We start from the raw sequence: 18977 nt of genomic DNA, 5'->3' as shown, positions 1-18977 counted from the left end.
CGATTTAAAAAAAAATAAATTTAAAAAATTTAAAAATCTTTTACAATTTTGGAAACTTTCTTATTCAATAAAATGCAGATCTGTCCCCAAACTTTTGACTGATTCTGTATGTATTTAAAAATATATATTTTCCACTCCTTGATAAGAATTAAAACATACAATGGCAAAAAATGAATCTCCTGTGCATTTTGTTGGTATAGAGCAGGGGTCTCAAACTCAATTTACCTGGGGGCCATTGGATGCAGAAACTGGGTGAGGCTGGGCCGCAAGAAAATATTTCTTTAAAAAAATCTAACATGCACTTTTTAATGAATTCACCTTCTTTGAATGGCTATGCCGCCCTAGCAACATACTTCCCAACCTTCCCGATTTTTCCGGGAGACTGGAATTTAAGTGTCCCTCCCGACAATCTCCCGGGGCAACCATTCTCCCGAATTTGTCCCGATTTTAACGCGGACAACAGTATTAAGGGCGTGCCGTGATGGCACTGCCTTTAACGTCCTCTACAACCTGTCGTCGCGTCTGCTTTTTTACCATACTAACAGCGTGCCGGCCCAGTCACATGTTGTATGAGGCTTCTGCAGACACATGTAAGTGACTGCAAGACATACTTGGTCAACAGCCATACAGGTCACACTGAGGGTGCCCGTATAAACAACTTTATCACTGTTACAAATATGCGCCACACTGTGAACCCACACCAAACAAGAATGACAAACACATTTCGGGAGAACATCCGCACCGTAACACAACATAAACACAACAGAACAAATACCCAGAACACCTTGCAGCCCTAACCCTTCCGGGCTAGAATATACACACCAGCTACCACCAAACCCCAACCCCGCCCACCTCAACCGACGCACGGAGGGGGGGGGGGGAGTTTGGTGGTAGCTGGTGTGTGTATATTCTAGTCAACATGTGACTGGGCTGGCACGCTGTTTGTACAGGTTGTAGAGGGCGCTAAAGGCAGTGCCATCACGGCACGCCCTTAATATTGTTTGGGTGAAAATCGGCAGACATTCGAGAGAATGGTTGCCCTGAAATTCGGGAGTCTCCCGGAAAAATCGGGAGGGTTGGCAAGTATGACGCTGTCAAGCGCCATTCATATAGAACTTGCGGGCCGCACTAACATTACATTTCCATATTAAGGTGCGGGCCGCAAAACAATGTCTCGCGGGCCGCATGTCTGAGACCCCTGGTATAGAGACATGAACAATCCATAATTTTATCATGCTTTATTTTAAGAGAGAGTCAACATTAAAATATATTAAAATTATTAGGGTGTACAGTAGTACCTCAACTTACAAGCTTATTTGGTTCTGTGATGTAGCTCTTATCTCAAATCAATGAAATGAATCAAATCAGTTCTTAGCCCCCCAAAACAGCAGTATTTTAACATGTAACTTGCCTTTTAAAAATAAAAACTAACTTTTGATAACAAATATTGTATGAAACATAATAAAATAGAATGTAATACAAACTATAGTAGATTTATAAATTAATGTAATAATAAAATACAGCATTTACTATCTATTACTATTTCTATCCCCAAGCCATCAGACTGCTCAACTGCACCGCTGATTAACACTTATCACAATTGCACAAAACCGCACGCACAAGAATCACTTTACTTACCACTGTAATTACCGGACTACAATACTCTTCATTCAATGACTGTAAATAATGTAAAAACAAGAGTATAAAGAAGTCATACTGTTCCATTACCTTTGTTCATACTACTGTCACTACTCAACTGCCAAAAGAACTGTAGACACCTTAATATGTATTACTTCCTATACTGTATATACTGTGTATACTGTATATACTGTTATACTATTTGACATTGCACTGGTACTGTATGTGACTACTGTACTTTTACTTGTACTGATACTTCTACCATAACTACTGGGACTTATTGTGCAACTTATTGTCTTGTAATTCATGTACATCAGAGCTATTGAAATTGTTGTGTTTTTTGTATTTAGTGTATTAGATTCAGCAACTAGTGTTTGGATCCCACTGTACGCAATATCTGAAGAGCATGGAAAAAAGTATTTCACTGTGGTGTATTCTGCATGTGACGAATAAAACCCCTGAACCTTGAACCTACTATTGGAGGGTGGACTTCTACGGTGTCTCTTTTGAGCTGTATTTCTGTCAAACACACCATCAAAGGCTTTGCCATATTTTCATGGATACATGTCCTCTGTTTAAATAATACTTTAACATTATTACTTTAACCTTGTCTGGCATTACTCATTCTGCTTCGGTATGGTGCAGACTAGCAGTGGTACATCAGGCATGTTTTTGATTTTTTTTTTTCTTAAAACCAATTAATATCATCCACTTCTTTTCAGCACTGTCCTTCTAACTCATTTTGATCCCTCCCATTCTTGGAAAAACAAAGTTATTAATTTCATGTCCAGTAACTGTGAGATACTGTTGGTTGTGATGTCACTGCAGGGGTGCTCTGGTTAAGCCCTGGATATTCACTGAAATCAAGGAGAGCCGCCACTGGGACATCTCCTCCAGCGAGCGACTTGACGTTCTCCGGGATTTTACCAACTTCGGCCTGGAGCACTGGGGCTCGGACACGCGAGGTGTGGAGAAGACTCGAACCTTCCTGCTGGAGTGGCTCTCCTTCATGTGCAGGTGAGGATTTCTATAAACACCGCATGTTATTTTCCATACTATTATTCAAACAATTTGTTTGTCAGGTACATCCCAGTGGGCCTGTTGGAGCGGGTGCCTCAGAAGATTAATGAGAGGCCTCCATACTACATGGGCAGGAACTACCTGGAGACACTCATGGCCAGTCAGAATGTTGGGGACTGGATCAGGATCAGGTGAGCAGCTACCTTTCTTAGTCAATACTCATTCATTCGTGATTATAACCTCATTATTGTGTGTGTTTTAACAGTGAAATGCTGCTAGGACCTGTACCCCCAAATTTCAACTTCTTGCCCAAACACAAAGCAAATTCATACAAGTGATTTTTTTCTTTTTACCATATTGGACAATTAATTTTTTTTTGGCAGAGTGTGACTGAAAAGACAACTTACAATTTAGTTTGAGTTTTGGGTACAAATGTACTGAACAATAAAGTATATGTAACACTTACAGATGGCATTTGTTTTATTTTGTATGTAGGAATATTTAGGTTTATTATTGGCATTCACCTGCATGTGCCATTATATTTCCCCCCGTTGTTATAATTAGGTCATATTTGTGTAGAAGCATGGGTACACCAAATTTAGCATTCATCGAATCTCCATCTGTAGTCCTAATTGTATCTTTTTAAAAAAGTGGATTTAATGCCATCATGGTGACCACAGAGCATTTAATTAATAATTAAATGCTGTATTGAAAGAAAACACATAAATGGGATGTACGGGACTAAATAAATTAAATCAAATTTAAGGAAAGTTAGAATGTATAAAAGTGGTAATGTACAGTACACTGACCTGCTGAGTGGCCTTGTGGTTAGAGTGTCCGCCCTGAGATCGCTAGGTCATGAGTTCAAACCCTGGCTGAGTCATACCAAATACTATAAAAATGGGACCCATTAGATAGATAGATAGATAGATAGATAGTACTTTATTGATTCCTTTTAAATTACCTCCCTCAGCATCAATGGTTGGAATTTGGGTTTAAATCACCAAATAATTCCCGGGCGCGGCCACCGCTGCTGCTCACTGCTCCCCTGTGGGGATGGGTCAAATGCAGAGGATCATTTCACCACACCTAGTGTGTGGGACAATCATAGGCACGTTAACTTTAACTTTAAACTTTTGTCATCGCGCTTCAAATATTATGGCTTCACTGCCCATTGGAATTTTCTTTAATTTTTTTCATAGCATATTGTACAATTTTTTGGTCTTTTTCAAGCATTAAAATGGCTAAACCAAACATATCAATACCACAGCATTATTGGCCACGAGATGAGACCTAACCAATCAGAGCACGCTGTTCAGTATTGTGGCCAATGATTGGCTCAGCCTTAGGCAGCATTACTAAATTGGATTAAGAGAGTGTAAAGGTGACTAAAGGTGTTTTTTAATGTTTAACAGGCTTTCATAATGTAGTTTTTTATTTATTAGGTCATAAACAGGTTATTTTATGTTCTAGCTATGAAAATATTTGATTTTAAATTAATGATTCATCCATCCATCCATTTTCTACCGCTTATCCCTTTCGGGATCGCAATGGGTGCTGGAGCCTATCTCAGCTACAATCAGGCAGAAGGCAGGTACACCCTGGACAAGTCACCACCTCATCACAGGGCCAACACAGATAGACAGACAACATTCACACACTAGGGCCAATTTAGTGTTGCCAATAAACCTATCCCCAGGTGGGAGGAAGCCGGAGTACCCAGAGGGAACCCATGCAGTCACGGGGAGAACATCCAAACTCCACACAGAAAGATCCCGAGCGCAGGATCGAACCCAGGACCTTCGTATTGGAAGGCAGACGCACTAACCCCTCTGCCATAGAAATTCATTTATTGCGGTTATGTCTGGAACCAATTAACAGCAATAAACGAGCGACGACTTTATTCGTATCAAAGCGATGGGATGCACTAGATTTACCATAGAGCTTACCTCCATCTTCTAGTCCTAATTGTGTCTTTGAAAGAATAGGATTTGATGCTATCATGGTAACCATAGAGCAGGGGTGTTAAACTAATTTTAGCTCAGGGGCCGCATGAAGGAAAATCTGTGCACACGCGGGCCGGACTATTAAAATCATGGCATTAAAAATTAAAAATAAAGACAATTTCAGATTGTTTTCTTTGTTAGGGGCGGTATAGCTCGGTTGGTAGAGCGGCCGTGCCAGCAACTTGAGGGTTGCAGGTTCGATCCCCGCTTCCGCCATCCTAGTAACTGCCGTTGTGTCCTTGGGCAAGACACTTTACCCACCTGCTCCCAGTGCCACCCACACTGGTTTGAATGTAACTTAGATATTGGGTTTCACTATGTAAAGCGCTTTGAGTCACTTGAGAAAAAGCGCTATATAAATGTAATTCACTTCACTTCACTTCTTACTTTGGCCAAAAATAGAACAAACACATTCTGAAAACATTACAATAAAAATATAGAAAAAATACCTGCAGCGGTAAAGTTAAGATCCATGAAGGAAAGAAGAAAGTGAATAAATGTTTATAACTGAATACATTTACATATGCATAAACATTTGTTTTCTTTTGTATTATTGTTTTTAATGAATTAAGTAACGTTTAATACATACATAATACATACAATTATCATTTGTTTTCAAAACGGTTACAAAAAAGTGGGACTCCAAAAATTTACTGTGGGACCCCATTTTCATGACTCGATGGGGGTCCCTGGGACTCCATTTTGAAAATTCCTAGCTCCAACACTGGTGGAGTATTGGTGCGTGCAAAACAGCAGCAGACGGCTGTGGCCTGTGGGCCGGTTCTAATACTAATCAAATACCATCCCGGGGTCCATAGATAATTCATTTGCGGGCCAGATTTGGCCTGACTTTGACACACCTGCCATAGAGCATTACACAATTAAATGCTGTTTTGAAGGAAGAACAGTTACAAATTGGGTGTATAAGACTAAAATGTATTTAATAACCAAGTAAGTCAATGTATAAAAGTAACTTATTAGACTCACTTACCGTCATATTCATTAAACATCAATTTCTTTCATAGTTAAATGATTTTGAAGTTTAAACAATTGCTGTCCAGCACACCTGACTCGTAACTGTGTGGGTGCACCAATCAGCAGCCACCAGGTGTGATGAGTTTACACAGAGTGAAGCGACGTCTCCAAGGTTTGGCAGTGTTGCAGCAACAGGGATTTTTTTTTCTGTAGGTCTCCATGGCTTGGCTTGGATTGGAGTTGCTGTTGCTATTGGTGGTGGTCCGGGGATGGGAGTGGGATGACAAAAAACAACTTTTCAAAGCCCCCACAGCCTTGTCAGGTAAGAAGTATAACATTGTGACAATTGGAGAGTGACCGGGTTTGACCTTTCCAGATGACGAGGAAGATAATAGTTTGGACATCAGTGACTACGACGACTATGATGAGGACGCCGACCCATCGGTCCAAGTGGAAGCATTAGACTACCATCCAGGAAAGCTAGGTGGCGTAACGGATGAGGAGGAAGACTCTCCAGCAGGCCGGACAAGCACAACCAATCCAAGTCATGACGGACTTCAAGTAGTGTGCGGTGAAGCTGGCTTCCATATCAGTTTACCAGCTGGGCAACAAAGTCTTGTGAAAGTTTTAGGTACGTAAGTATTTTACTTTAAAAAGGTCTTTATAAAATACAGCCCCCACATTTCAACATATCTTACTGTAGAAGTTAAACTCAGATATGCTTTAGAGTAGTCTGTGTACAGCTTGTGTGGCAGTATATATTTACGATCCACTGGAACGTAGTCAACACACAGCCATTATTGTCCATAAAGTGAGTACACCTCACAGTGAACGTGTCCAAAATGTCCTGGGTGTGAATGATTAGTATGAGCCTGGGCCGCAGAGTTTTGCATGAATAGGTGTGACAATTATGGCCGCCTCATATGAAATTTGACCAAAAAACAATTCCTAGCCCTCTTCCTGCTCCATCACTGATAATATAATGGCAAATTTCCCCAAATGTCCTAATTGTTTCCCATGGCGCGCAGTGTTGTAAATTGTTGTACTGTGTTCTAATCCAGACTCAGAGATGTGTCAGGAAGATATGCAGATGTATGTTTTAGCGCTGTCCTAATCCCGAAAAGTATATGGTACGCATTAACTAAACAAAATCAAAAACTATCTCTTAGTCATTTAAATCATTTTTGCCCTTTAAAGTTTTCTTTTTTCCAAGGATTTATTCTGAGTTTGTAAACCTTAACAAACCATAATTTAGAGAAGGAAAAAAAAAAATTGACCTAATCACTCCGGTCTCAATCATATACTTATACCACTTTTGGTATCGACACTACCAAATTATGGATTGATTCGTCCTCCTTTTACAAGTTGTGTGCTGAATGTGACAATGCTGACACCAACCGTTGTATTATACTCTTTCTTATTGATCTACGGTACCTTTTTTCATTTCCTGTTATCTGCTTATTTTCTGCTGCAACATGGTTCCATCAACACTTCTTAAAATTTTAATGAGCACTTATTTTGTTGTTTCTAGCTAGCTTAGCTTTTAGCGTGCCTGCTCCTGCTAGCTTTCCGTGTGTAACATGTTTGGCCTTGTCCTCCAGTGATGGCGATACTTGATGGCGATACTTAAGATATTAAGAAATGCAGTTTATTTGCCCTTATAGAGAATATTATTAATTTATGGGAGCAACTTCACAATGTGTTGAGGACACATAATTAGCTGCTACCATGTCTGACTAAAAATACATTATTAGCCAGAGGGGATCGGCATTTAAAGTCATTAATCGGCAATGGCGATCAGTACTAATCTCTAATTTCTATAGAACTGTCTCCGTCGTAGTAATGTGATTTGTGTGCTCACTTTAGTGTACATACAAGTTGCCAACCTACTGCTGTACGTCCTGGCCTCCTCCAGGTTCTAAAGACCTGCAACCTGTCAATCCCGCCCAAGAGACCTGTGGTGTGAATGTGACCAACCTCCAGAACTCCTTGACTGTGCCCTACACCGGATGCTTCGTGGAGACTGTAATGATTCATAATTTCGGTTATGCAGTGTTGTTTTGATGCAATTGTTAGTGAAAGACCGCCTTGCTGGTCTTACAGACCAACAGCTACAGCCTGCAGCTGTTGTACGTCGACAAACTCGGTCAGGCCCAAGTCGCCACAGTCGTGTGTGACCCGAGCCTGACGTCAGACCCTGTTTTGATGCCTCGCTCTGGTGTCGAGCCCACCAGTGCTTCAAAATGCAGAACTCCACCGCCAATGACATCAGCAAAGGCACAAAGTGGGTGACCAAGAGATTATGCGTGCATTTTTTCCATTCATCATTTATTAGATATTGCACTTTGATATCAGATTGTGCCGTGACCACTGAGCAGCAGCTGCCTTGTGGACAAGCAGGAATATCACCCAATGCTTGTGACACCATGGGATGCTGCCTGGACCCGACCACATCCAAGTGCTTCTATCCAATGGATGGTAAAGCCTCTGCTTTGTCAGCCTAACGCATCCGCTCCAAATGTAAACTTGGTGTTTTGTGTCCATTTTCCTCAGAGTGCACGCTGGATAAGCACTTTGTTTTCATTATCAAATCCATGTACGCCTCCATGCCTCTGGACCCCACAGAGCTGGTGATACCGGGAACCAGCTGCAAGCCGGTCATTGTGAACGCCAAGTTTGCCATCTTTAAGTTCAAAGTGACGGAATGTGGAACGCACACTTATGTAAGTTTGCATTAAGATTTAGACCATTCCGCTGAATCGGTACCATTTCTGTGAACATGAAATGTATAAATCAGTGCTGTCAAAGGATAATTTTTTAAATCAGAATAATCACACTTAAATTTGGATTAATCATGATTAATCACAGGTTATTATGTGCATGAATAATTTAAATTAATTTAAAAGAGCTCAGTATTTGATCCCAAATCCAGATTTATGGTGAGGATGTCATACAGGATTATTTTTTAAATGTTTTACATGAATGCTTGTACTTTATTTGCTTAAAACCTAACAGTTGTATCTAAAGTCAGATTTGGGTTTATTTTGAAGTGAAATTTGCCAGCAAGGACAACAGCATCGACCTGATTGGCCCTATACGGTGTCTATATAAGAAATACATTTATACAGTGCTAACAAGGGCAAAAAAGGACAAAATTAAGTACATGAAATACATCTTTAAATAATTACTTAAATGTGACGTAATTAAACCTTGAAATAATGCAATCAATATTTACTTTTTAAAAGAAAATCATGAAGTCATGTTATTCTCTTTTAAATGGGCACATTAAATAATTGTATGACTTTCATTCTGACACATTTAAGGAACTATTTAAAGATTTAGTTTTGTCACATTTGGCCCATTCAAGGTAAAGGAGCATGTACGGTCCAAAGAAATTGCGTGATTAATTTGCGTATATGGAAATCGTTCAATAACTTTTTTTGTGATTAATCACATAAATTAACTCTGTTTTTGACAGCCCGAGTTTAAATTAGTGCTGTCAAATTCGTCGTTTCGTTGATTCAGATGACACTTTTTAATTTGGATTAATCACCCCGAAAGGGACAAGCGGTAGAAAATGGATAGATGGATGATTAATCACAGGTTATTACTCGCTTGTATATTTTAGATTGACTTTAAAAAAAATGTTAAATGTTTTACATGAATTTATTTGCTCAGTTTCATCTGAAGTTCAGTCAGGGTTTATTTTGAAATGGAATTTGCCAGCCAGCACAACAGTTTCTTCACTCATCTTTGCACTGTTTGCATTGACCTGATCCTTGTCCATATTACCTGCGCCGCCTTTAAGGTAACCATCTGCAGTTAAGTTAAAGGAGCATGTACAGTCAGAATAAATTGTGATTAATTTGCGTGATTAATGCAGTCATTTTTTTATGATTAATCACATGAGTTAACTTATTTTTGACAGCCCTAATATAAGTACATGATGAAAACGTACATGTCCTGCACATTGGTCCGATTGCTTATTTGAAAATTACAATTAGTTTGAAATAACTTGTTGAATGCTGAAAAACCTAGCATGAGTTGCTTGACCATGTCTCAGGTGCATGTCTTCTCCAAAGACATGGACCTGGGGATAGGTTGATTGGCAACACTAAATTGGCCCTAGTGTGTGAGTGTGAATGTTGTCTGTCTATCTGTGTTGGCCCTGTGATGAGGTGGCGACTTGTCCAGGGTGTACCCTGCCTTCCGCCCGAATGCAGCTGAGATAGGCTCCAGCGTCCCACGCGACCCCGAAAGAGACAAGCGGTAGAAAATGGATGGATGGATGGATGGATGGAGTTGCCTGACCTCACGTCCAAAAATTTGACTTAACAGAAACTAATTTTAATCCTTTAGAAATGTTTTGTTCATATGTTGGTCCTAAATTACTATACTTAAAAGTTGATTATCTTTAAAAAAAGAAAAAAAAAAGTTAGAATACATACTATAGTCTTGTTTCTTGGTTTTAAACTCAGTCCTCTTACCCTCACACTTCTGAAAACTAGAATATTCCACACGTCACATGGTCCACATGAAATTGCATTGGTCACATCCTCTGCAATGCCATGGGAAATCCCATACTTCAACTATGACTCTTCACTATAGGCACTTTTTACAAAAAAAATCGTTGCCTGGTATGGGCAGATTTTTAGTTAAAATACACACTTTGGTGGTGTCCCTGGGTTTTGACTCAGTCCTGATATTCTCACACTATCATCTCTCAAAACTGTGGGACATTCCACATGGTACACAGGAAGACGCATCGCTTCAGATCCTCTGCATGCCATGGGAAATTGGATATTTCAACTATGCGAGATCTCTGCTAACACTGTCCTGTTACCTAAATTATTTTATATTTTTTTCATTGAATTACTATATTGTGCTTGGTGTAGATGCATACTGTGTGGCTATAGTTCATGCATTTGCTCATTTCATTCTAAAAAGTCACTCCTGTTACTTGAGTCTTGTTACTCAAAAGTTGTCTTTACCATAGGAACCTTTGAACATTGTTTTTTATGACTGGGATGCACCAGTACACATTTTGAGTATGTGTCTTGTCAGGTTTGGATTTAAAACAATATTTTTTAACGACTTCTAACAAGGAAATGGCACAAATGTCATTAGAAATTGTAAAGTTATTTGTACCTGCAGGACGTAGGCGTGACGAGGTTCTACTTGGCCGAAGTGCAGACACTTGTCAAAGCGCTCAACCTCAAATATGGCATCATCACAAGAACTGATCCATTAAGGTGAGTCTATTAAATCTTGATAACAATGCACTTTCGTTAAGCCACTGTGATATTTTTCTTCCTTTTAGATTCTTGATTGAGTGTCGCTACAGTATTTCCAGTAACGCTAAGCAGCCTCTGGCAAGTGTTGGCTACATGGTGAAGATCCCCAGTAGCAACCTGCCATCATCCATCCACTCTGGTGGCTTATATTCAGTTCAGTTGAAGATCGCTACTGGTCAGTCTGTATACATTATTTCAGTAAAATTGACATGCGGTGCCACCTATGAGTTGTGGTCAAAATGCTTTGGAAGACATTCTAGGATGCATGTAATACGAATATCCTCAAAGTTTTATCATTAGACAAATGTTCAATGACTTATGGACAATTATTTGCTAAATGCAATGTTTTGTTTGATGGCGGCCATATTTTTCAACCAATCTTGTTAAACTTTTACACAGGTGCTTCTCAAATTTTGTAGTCCGACTTAAGGGGTTTAATAACGGTGCCATTGTGTGGCGTATTTGTCATAAAACTATTATTTCAGGAAGCACAGTAGGTGTTGATGTTTTGACAAATTTTCACCCTTTTGTGTGCAGCCATTCAGAAGCTTACCATTTTCAAGGAACTTTGTCATACCAGTAAACATAACATGGCACCAAATGTAGTACCCGCTGTCCTAGATTTAGCCCAATGATTACCACAAGAATTGTAGTACATCATGGCTTCGGTCAGTGCTTCTCAAATATTTTTCTGTTACGCCCCCCATAGGAAGAAGAGAATATTTTGCGCCTTCCAACTCTCCACCATGACTAAAAATAACATAATTTGTCTATAAAGTTGTTATAACTATACCTCTGCAGAACATTGTAAGCTTATTAACATTAAAGGAAACGACACACTGATCTTTCCTCGTTTCCCACCGTGGTTACAGTGAAGTCAAGTGCTACATACGCTTTATCATATGTTCCCCGAGGCATCGCCTCAAGGGGGCCCATCCCACTGTTTGAGAAGAACTGGCTTAGGTCATGCTGATTTGAAAAAACAAATACGAACCAAATATATTGCAGAATAAGGGACTCATAAATAAATGGCAAAAAATAAGTTTACATACAATTATGATGTGCTAAAATAAACTAAATTAATAATGAATGTTTCTTAACTAAACTGTGAATAAAATAAAGTGCAAATGAAAATACAGCTTCACCGCTTAAGTTACACTTTGTGATTTGTATAACTAAGGTGTTGCTGTAGCTTGATCACTTCAAATGCAGTCACGTCATTTGCTTAACTTCTTTAGTTATACTAGTGGTGTTCCTCATAGTTCTATTTTAGGTCCTCCTTTTCATCCTTTGGGCTATTCAAGTGATGGCCCCTGTGTTCAGTTCCAAAAACTTGTGAGAGACTCACATTTTTGCTGAAGGTCCTTTATAAAAACAGAGGTCCTGTGACTCTGACACAATAGACAGACCAAATATCAAATGTCTGTAGCAGACGGCGGATCTCTGGAATATAAAAAATAAGACTAATCGTTAGGGGTGTGGGAAAAAATCGATTCGAATTCAAATCGCGATTCTCACGTTGTACGATTCAGTATCGATTCTCATTTTTCAAAAATCGATTTTTTTTATTTTTATTTTTATTTTTTATTAATCAATCCAACAAAATAATACAAAGCAATACCATAACAATGCAATCCAATTCCAAAACCAAACCCAACCCAGCAACACTCAGAACAGCAATAAACAGAGCAATTGAGAGGAGACACAAACACGACACAGAACAATCTAAAAGTAGTGAAACAAAAATGAATATTATCAACAACAGTATCAATATTAGTAACAATTTCAACATAGCAGTGATTAAAAATCCCTCATTGACATTATCATTAGACATTTATAAAAAAAAGAAAAAAAAGAACAATAGTGTCACAGTGGCTTACACATGCATCTCATAAGCTTGACAACACACTGTCCAATATTTTCACAAAGATAAAATAAGTCATATTTTTGGTTCATTTAATAGTTAAAACAAATATACATTATTGCAATCAGTTGATAAAACATTGTCCTTTACAATTATAAAAGCTTTTTACAAAAGTCTACTACTCTGCTTGCATGTCAGCAGACTGGGGTAGATCCTGCTGAAATACTATGTATTGAATGAATAAAGAATTGTTTTGAATTGGAAAAATGTAATTTTTGAATCGAGAATCGCGTTGAATCAAAAAAATCGATTTATAATCGAATCGTGACCCCAAGAATCGATATCGAATCGTGGGACACCCAAAGATTCGCAGCCCTACTAATCGTGAAGGGAGAAGTTTGGCTCTTCGGTTCTAGACTTTCTGGAAATGTGGACCCCAAAACAATTGAGTTAAACATCCCTGGCATAGGTCAATGGAGTCCAAATAGCATGCAAAAACAATGACGCCAAATCAAAGCATTTTCCTAACTTACTGTAGCGCCTACTTGACCGTTATTTGTGCCAACAGATATGACCTACTCCACTTTCCTGCCCTCTTTTCCAACCTTGCGCTTTGTCCTGGACAAACCTGTCTATTTGGAACTGAGCTTGTGGTCTCCCAAACCCAATGCAGTCATTCTGGTTAAATACTGCCTAGCGTATCCTCGCTCCGCAAAGAACGCTCTGGTGCTCGTTTACGAAGGGTAAGTCCATGTCAACTCACTGCACAACTCTAAATGCTTTATTAAGAATGTGTTTTTGAAGGTGTGCAAACCCTTACGACCCAAATGTGTCCATCCTGCAAGTGAGCGACTTGCCCCGCAATCGCCATCAGAGGCGTTTGGTGGTCAATGCTTTCCAGTTTATGGACGTCACAACTAAGAAATACTTGGATGAGGAAGTGAGTATCAAAAACGAGTATAGACCAATGGTTCTGAAAGTTTTTTTTAAAAAGTACCACCTTTTAAAATGTTTTGCTTCAAATATGAGGCTTAAACCATGTATCTCCAGCAGTAGCACAGTTTGAGACTATGGTATTGACCAGTGTTTTTCAGCTGTTATTGAGCCAAGGCACATGTTTCACATACATCTCAAATGTATGAATGGCAAAAGGTAGACACACAGGTTAATGATGTATCTTCTGTCATCTAGTGCAGGGGTTCTCAAACTTTTTTCACCAAGTACAAACTCAAAACACATTTGGCTTTCAAAGTACCACCATAATCCATCCATCCATTTTCTACCGCTTGTCCCTTTTGGGGTCGCAGGGGGTGCCAACCAATGTTCCCTCTAAGGTGTGCGCCTGTGCAATTGCGCACTGCTCAAGCATCCTCTGCGCACGGCAAATCTATGCCACGCACAAAATCAAATAAAAAAAATAAGCGCATAACAATTTTGGACACGACACGGACACGACAGAGAAAACAGTTTTCGTCATCATTGTTCAAATATTGTAACGTCTGTCGAGACGCTTTGATGACATGAGTTCCATCGATCACTTTACTGAGCAAAACTCTTTATTGTCTGCCATAAACACATCACCAAAACATTAGTAAAAAAAATTATATCTAGCAAAACTGGTCATTTTTTGCAGTACAAACCAGACCAAAACCAACTTTGTTATCAACAGCAGCCGCTCGCTCTTTCTCACTTGCGCCAACACATGCACATATGGCACTTAGCCAGTGATGCATTTACAGCCACACAAAAATTCGGACAACTCCAACACTACACCTAAAGTGTAATTCCAGGTCGTTACACTATGATTTACCAATCAAATGTGTGCCTATTCTAGTGTCATTTATTAGGAATCTTAATTTATAAATATTAATCATGAAATGCTGTTAGTATATTAAATAAATACTAATAAAAATATATTTTTTACAAACAGGAAGTTGCAGTAATGTACACGTGATCCCCTGCTTACATCTCATTGTGCAACATGTGAATGTTTTAATGGGAACTAAATGCAATGTCTGAAAGGGGTACAAATTATTTCCAAAGCAGGACCTCCACCCAGACAAACAATACAAGTACACAGTTCATGAAAAACAATATTTTTTATTGTCATTGTAAGTGGGCCTAACACTTATATTAGAAATCACCTCATGGAAATGACTGCTGTCATTTAATTATAATATTAAGAGAATGTTGTCTGTCTCTGTGTTGGCCCTGTGATGAAGTGAAGTGAATTATATTTATATAGCGCTTTTCTCTAGTGACTCAAAGCGCTTTACATAGTGAAACCCAATATCTAAGTTACATTTAAACCAGAGTGGGTGGCACTGGGAGCAGGTGGGTAAAGTGTCTTGCCCAAGGACACAACAGCAGTGACTAGGATGGCGGAAGCGGGGATCGAACCTGCAACCCTCAAGTTGCTGGCACGGCCACTCTACCAACCGAGCTATACTGCCCCACATGAGGTAGGGACTTGTCCAGGGTGAACCCCGCCTTCCACCCGAATGCAGCTGAGATAGGCTCCAGCACCCCCTGCGACCCCGAAAGGGACAAGCGGTAGAAAATGGATGGCTGGATGGATGGAGGTTTAACTTGTTATTTAGTCAGGTTTGGGACAGGTGTGCTGCTGGTGTAGCCACAGTGTGCACGTCTGATGTTGCTCACATGGGCTCCACTGAATGCTCTGAGTTTTTGCGTTTGCTCACACACATGAAAAATTAGAGGGAACATTGGTGCCAACATTAAAACAGAGTAGCATAGTAGGCCTAGGTATTCTTTAAAAACAAGGCAGAGGTTTTTTTAATAAGTATATTTAATATAATATATATAAACAGTTTGACCAGTAACAGTTTTTGAAGATAGGAAACACAATACTTTCAATGAAGTGATTATTTGGCATATGACAAGATGGAGCCCCGTATCACAGTTTGTGAATTGCTGATCTAGTGGAGGAGCATTGAATTGTTGTACCTGTCAAAAAGTTGCTGTCATCAAGAGATGAACACAATGCATTATTTGTAGTAAATACATTCTACATTTTTGGACATAATTGAAAGTGGATCATTCTAGTGTTGGGATATAGACTTCTGACCTGTCAAATGTTGCCCTCAGATACTTTTCATGTGCTCTTCGGAGGTTTGTTGGCCAGACGAGACCACTTGCGAAGAGCGGTGCTTTGATGGAAAGGTGATTTTCTAACTACAAATATTTGTTGTATTCCTAATAACGGTCTGCTAACTCTTCTACTTCTTAACCGCCTCATTGAAAAGGGTGAAAATGTGTTCAAATATGCACTCCTACGGTGTTCGTCTGTGCTATTATTTTTCCGACAACGACACCGCACGGGACTCTAGACAAAAAAACAGTATCTTTGAGGTGCATAGCCCAATCACCACCAAATTTGCAGTACACCTCTAGGGGACAGACGTGCACATTTGTAAAATTTGACTAAGATTGTTTCGATTTGATTCAGAATCTATTCTCAATTCAAAACAATTCTTGATTCCAAATAAATACTTTATTAACATAGGGTGCCAAAAAAAAAGGACAGATTTTTTTTGTTTAAAAAAAAAAAAAAAGTAAACAACTTTTTATATAGAAATAACATTTTAGAAAGAAGTCTGTCTGGTTCAAGGATCAACTACAATACCGAGACAGCACTTTTAAAGATTTTAAATGATATCAGGTACAATTTAGATAATAAAAAGTTATCAGTGTTAGTTCTGCTGGATCTAAGCACCGCTTTTGGTACAGTCGACCATCACATTTTATTAAACACCTGGTTGGCCTCACAGGTACTGTTTTTAATCGGCTCTTCTCTTATCTCAGATTGATTTTTTAAAATCTAAATACGGTTGCAATGTTTCTCAGGAACCCACAAATAGTGTGCGAGGTTCCCCATGGCTCAATTTTAGGTCCTATTCTTACATGCTGCCTCTTGTGGACATCATCAGATCATTTTTCACAGTTACACTGATACACAGTTGTACATTGCCGTGTCTCCTGATGACACAGGACCAATAGGTATTCTTTTTAACTGCATTTTAGACTTCAAGTCATGGATGGCAGTGACATTCCTAGAGCTCACCTAGGGCAAAACACAGGTTTTAGTTCTAGGTCTTGAAGGTCAGAAAGCGAAACTTTTACCAAAATGACATATATACAATTATTTTATCATCTTACAGGGTAAATGGAATTTTTTAGAAATTATGCTTATCGTTCACAATCATAAAAGACAAGATGACACATTTTTTTTAATGCATTCTAACTCCAAATAAAACTCTGCTTTCAATGGAGCTAATAGGTCTTCTATTCGCCCATAAAATCCAATAAATAACCATACAAAAATCGCCAACAATACTCCATTTACATTTTGCGACTTGAATATTAACCAAGTATTAGTGACATTGTTACTATAAGAGCTAACGCAGATGAACTATTTATAGCAAAGCCGTGATCGCTAGATGTCACCTATGTTGACATCAACGGCTGGTGAGCTGCTTTCTCGCCTTGGTGCGCGTGAAAGTTTATTCTAGATTATAAATCTATAAGTCTTATTGTAAATGTGCCTGTTGCTACATTACATATGTACTTACAATACCTATCTATCTATCTATCTATCTATCTATCTATCTATCTATCTATCTATCTATCTATCTATCTATCTATCCCTTAATGGAGGCGTTTTTCAAGGGCTTTATAGGCAAAATAGAGCGACAGCCATAGGCTCCATTGTAAGCGGAATTTTTGATGCATTTATTTAATATTTAGAATGCATTGAAAAAATTAACATGTTGTCTTACATAAGGATTGTACAAGGGCAAAATTCCCCCAAAAAAGTGTAGTTCCACTTTAGGAACTAAGGTAAAAACTGTCAGACTCACCATTTTAATCAGGCTTTAAAAAAAAAATCATTAGGTTAATACTTTTTTCTGTTAGTTTATATTTTATTTATTGCTATTACAAATATTATTTAGTTTTGATCTGTTTTATTCTTATATATTTAATATTTTATTTAGTTGACGCTAATTATCTTATTCTCCAGTGTGGATGCTTCAAAGATGCATTTTTCCTCAATTCTCTTGTCTTGTCAATATTACTTCTGCATGAAAAGTTCTATACAAAGATTGATGAATGGATCACAACACAAAGATGGCGCCACAAATGTCATTTTGAAGCGAATATATTTTTTCATTTCCAGGAACCATGAGGACATCCTACGAGACTCACATGGACTTTCACCTTGTAATGTTTTATTGTACAGTAAACCGATGGACAAATGTTTCATCTTCTGCAATTTCCTCCATGCAAGAATTAAAATTATTCTTTAACAGTAGAATATATGTGCGTATATACAGTATGTTTGCTACACCTTTTTCACATTCTGCCCACACGTTCACACAAATATTTATAAATAAATTAAACTTTCATTAATTGTAATAAGTGGGCTTGGTGTAATCAAACTGATCATATTGCAGACTGTGTTGACAGATGGTAATGTTTAATTCATGTCAGATGTTCAACGGATGTGCTTTTGCATATATTGGCTAGAAGAGTGCATTTACCATTTGCTGAGCCTGCCATTGAATAACCTACTGACTGACCAATGGGCTCTTAACACTGACAAGTACCTCCACTATGAATATTTTAACACCATGAGCCATTCATCATGCAAATCAGCTCTCACTCCTGCATTGTATAAAATGTTTTTGAAAGAATAAAAAAAAAAAAAAAAAAAACATCAGTGATCGCTGTCTTTCACTTCAAGTGGATGCAATTTACTTGTCATGATCATACCAAGTCATGCTTGCTGAGCACTTTCACTCTGCGGCTACAAAGTGGCCCTAATGGATCACGGAATTGGATCATTTTTACAGTTATATTAGGATATGTTATGATATAGCAGTGCACACATCACATTAGCCTACATAAAGTTTGGCAATCAAAGCCATCATTTTATTCTGTCTTCAGTAATGTGTTCCTGTAAATTGTGCCTTTGCTCTCGTATTTTGTGTGGCTCTGACACATTACTCTCTCAGCGTATCAATAATTTAGTCTGGGCCTAAACTTTCAAATGCACTGCAGTCCCTGCTGACGCTGCTGCACTAACAGCAACCGCTCACAGGTGGGATCAAATTGGACAGCATGTCTAAGAGAAGATGGGTGGAATTCAAGATCTGCCAG

The 18977-nt window shown here is 38.7% G+C and overlaps 2 protein-coding genes across 4 annotated transcripts in view; both read left to right on the top strand.

The window, feature by feature from the left end:
* dus3l (dihydrouridine synthase 3-like (S. cerevisiae)) overlaps positions 1–3123 on the top strand; it is a 20810-nt gene extending 17687 nt beyond the window's left edge. For both annotated transcript variants that reach the window (XM_062047637.1, XM_062047636.1), the window contains exons 14-16: positions 2467–2655; positions 2721–2849; positions 2924–3123. In XM_062047637.1, coding sequence (XP_061903621.1) covers positions 2467–2655; positions 2721–2849; positions 2924–2996 — 391 coding nt within the window. In that variant the 3' untranslated portion in view covers positions 2997–3123. The remainder of the gene's footprint in view (positions 1–2466; positions 2656–2720; positions 2850–2923) is intronic.
* A 2620-nt stretch (positions 3124–5743) lies between these two features.
* LOC133649689 (zona pellucida sperm-binding protein 4-like) lies at positions 5744–18511 on the top strand. 2 transcript variants are annotated; one of them, XM_062046342.1, is made up of 12 exons: positions 5745–5961; positions 6016–6270; positions 7555–7664; positions 7743–7923; positions 7995–8117; positions 8193–8362; positions 10794–10891; positions 10960–11108; positions 13366–13540; positions 13602–13737; positions 15906–15980; positions 17995–18510. In XM_062046342.1, exons 1-12 carry the CDS (start codon positions 5859–5861, stop codon positions 18001–18003), a joined length of 1584 nt encoding a protein of 527 aa, XP_061902326.1. In that variant the 5' UTR covers positions 5745–5858; the 3' UTR covers positions 18004–18510. The 2 variants fall into 2 exon arrangements, with proteins under 2 accessions (XP_061902327.1, XP_061902326.1); XM_062046343.1 differs by lacking the exon at positions 15906–15980 and having other exon boundaries at positions 5744–5961; positions 17995–18511.
* The last annotated feature ends 466 nt before the right edge of the window (positions 18512–18977 follow it).

The sequence above is a fragment of the Entelurus aequoreus genome, linkage group LG05 (genome assembly GCF_033978785.1).
Source record: "Entelurus aequoreus isolate RoL-2023_Sb linkage group LG05, RoL_Eaeq_v1.1, whole genome shotgun sequence".
NCBI lineage: Eukaryota > Metazoa > Chordata > Actinopteri > Syngnathiformes > Syngnathidae > Entelurus > Entelurus aequoreus.
The sequence above is the reverse complement of the archived record's forward strand: the minus strand, read 5'-3'. Positions and strand labels throughout refer to the sequence as shown.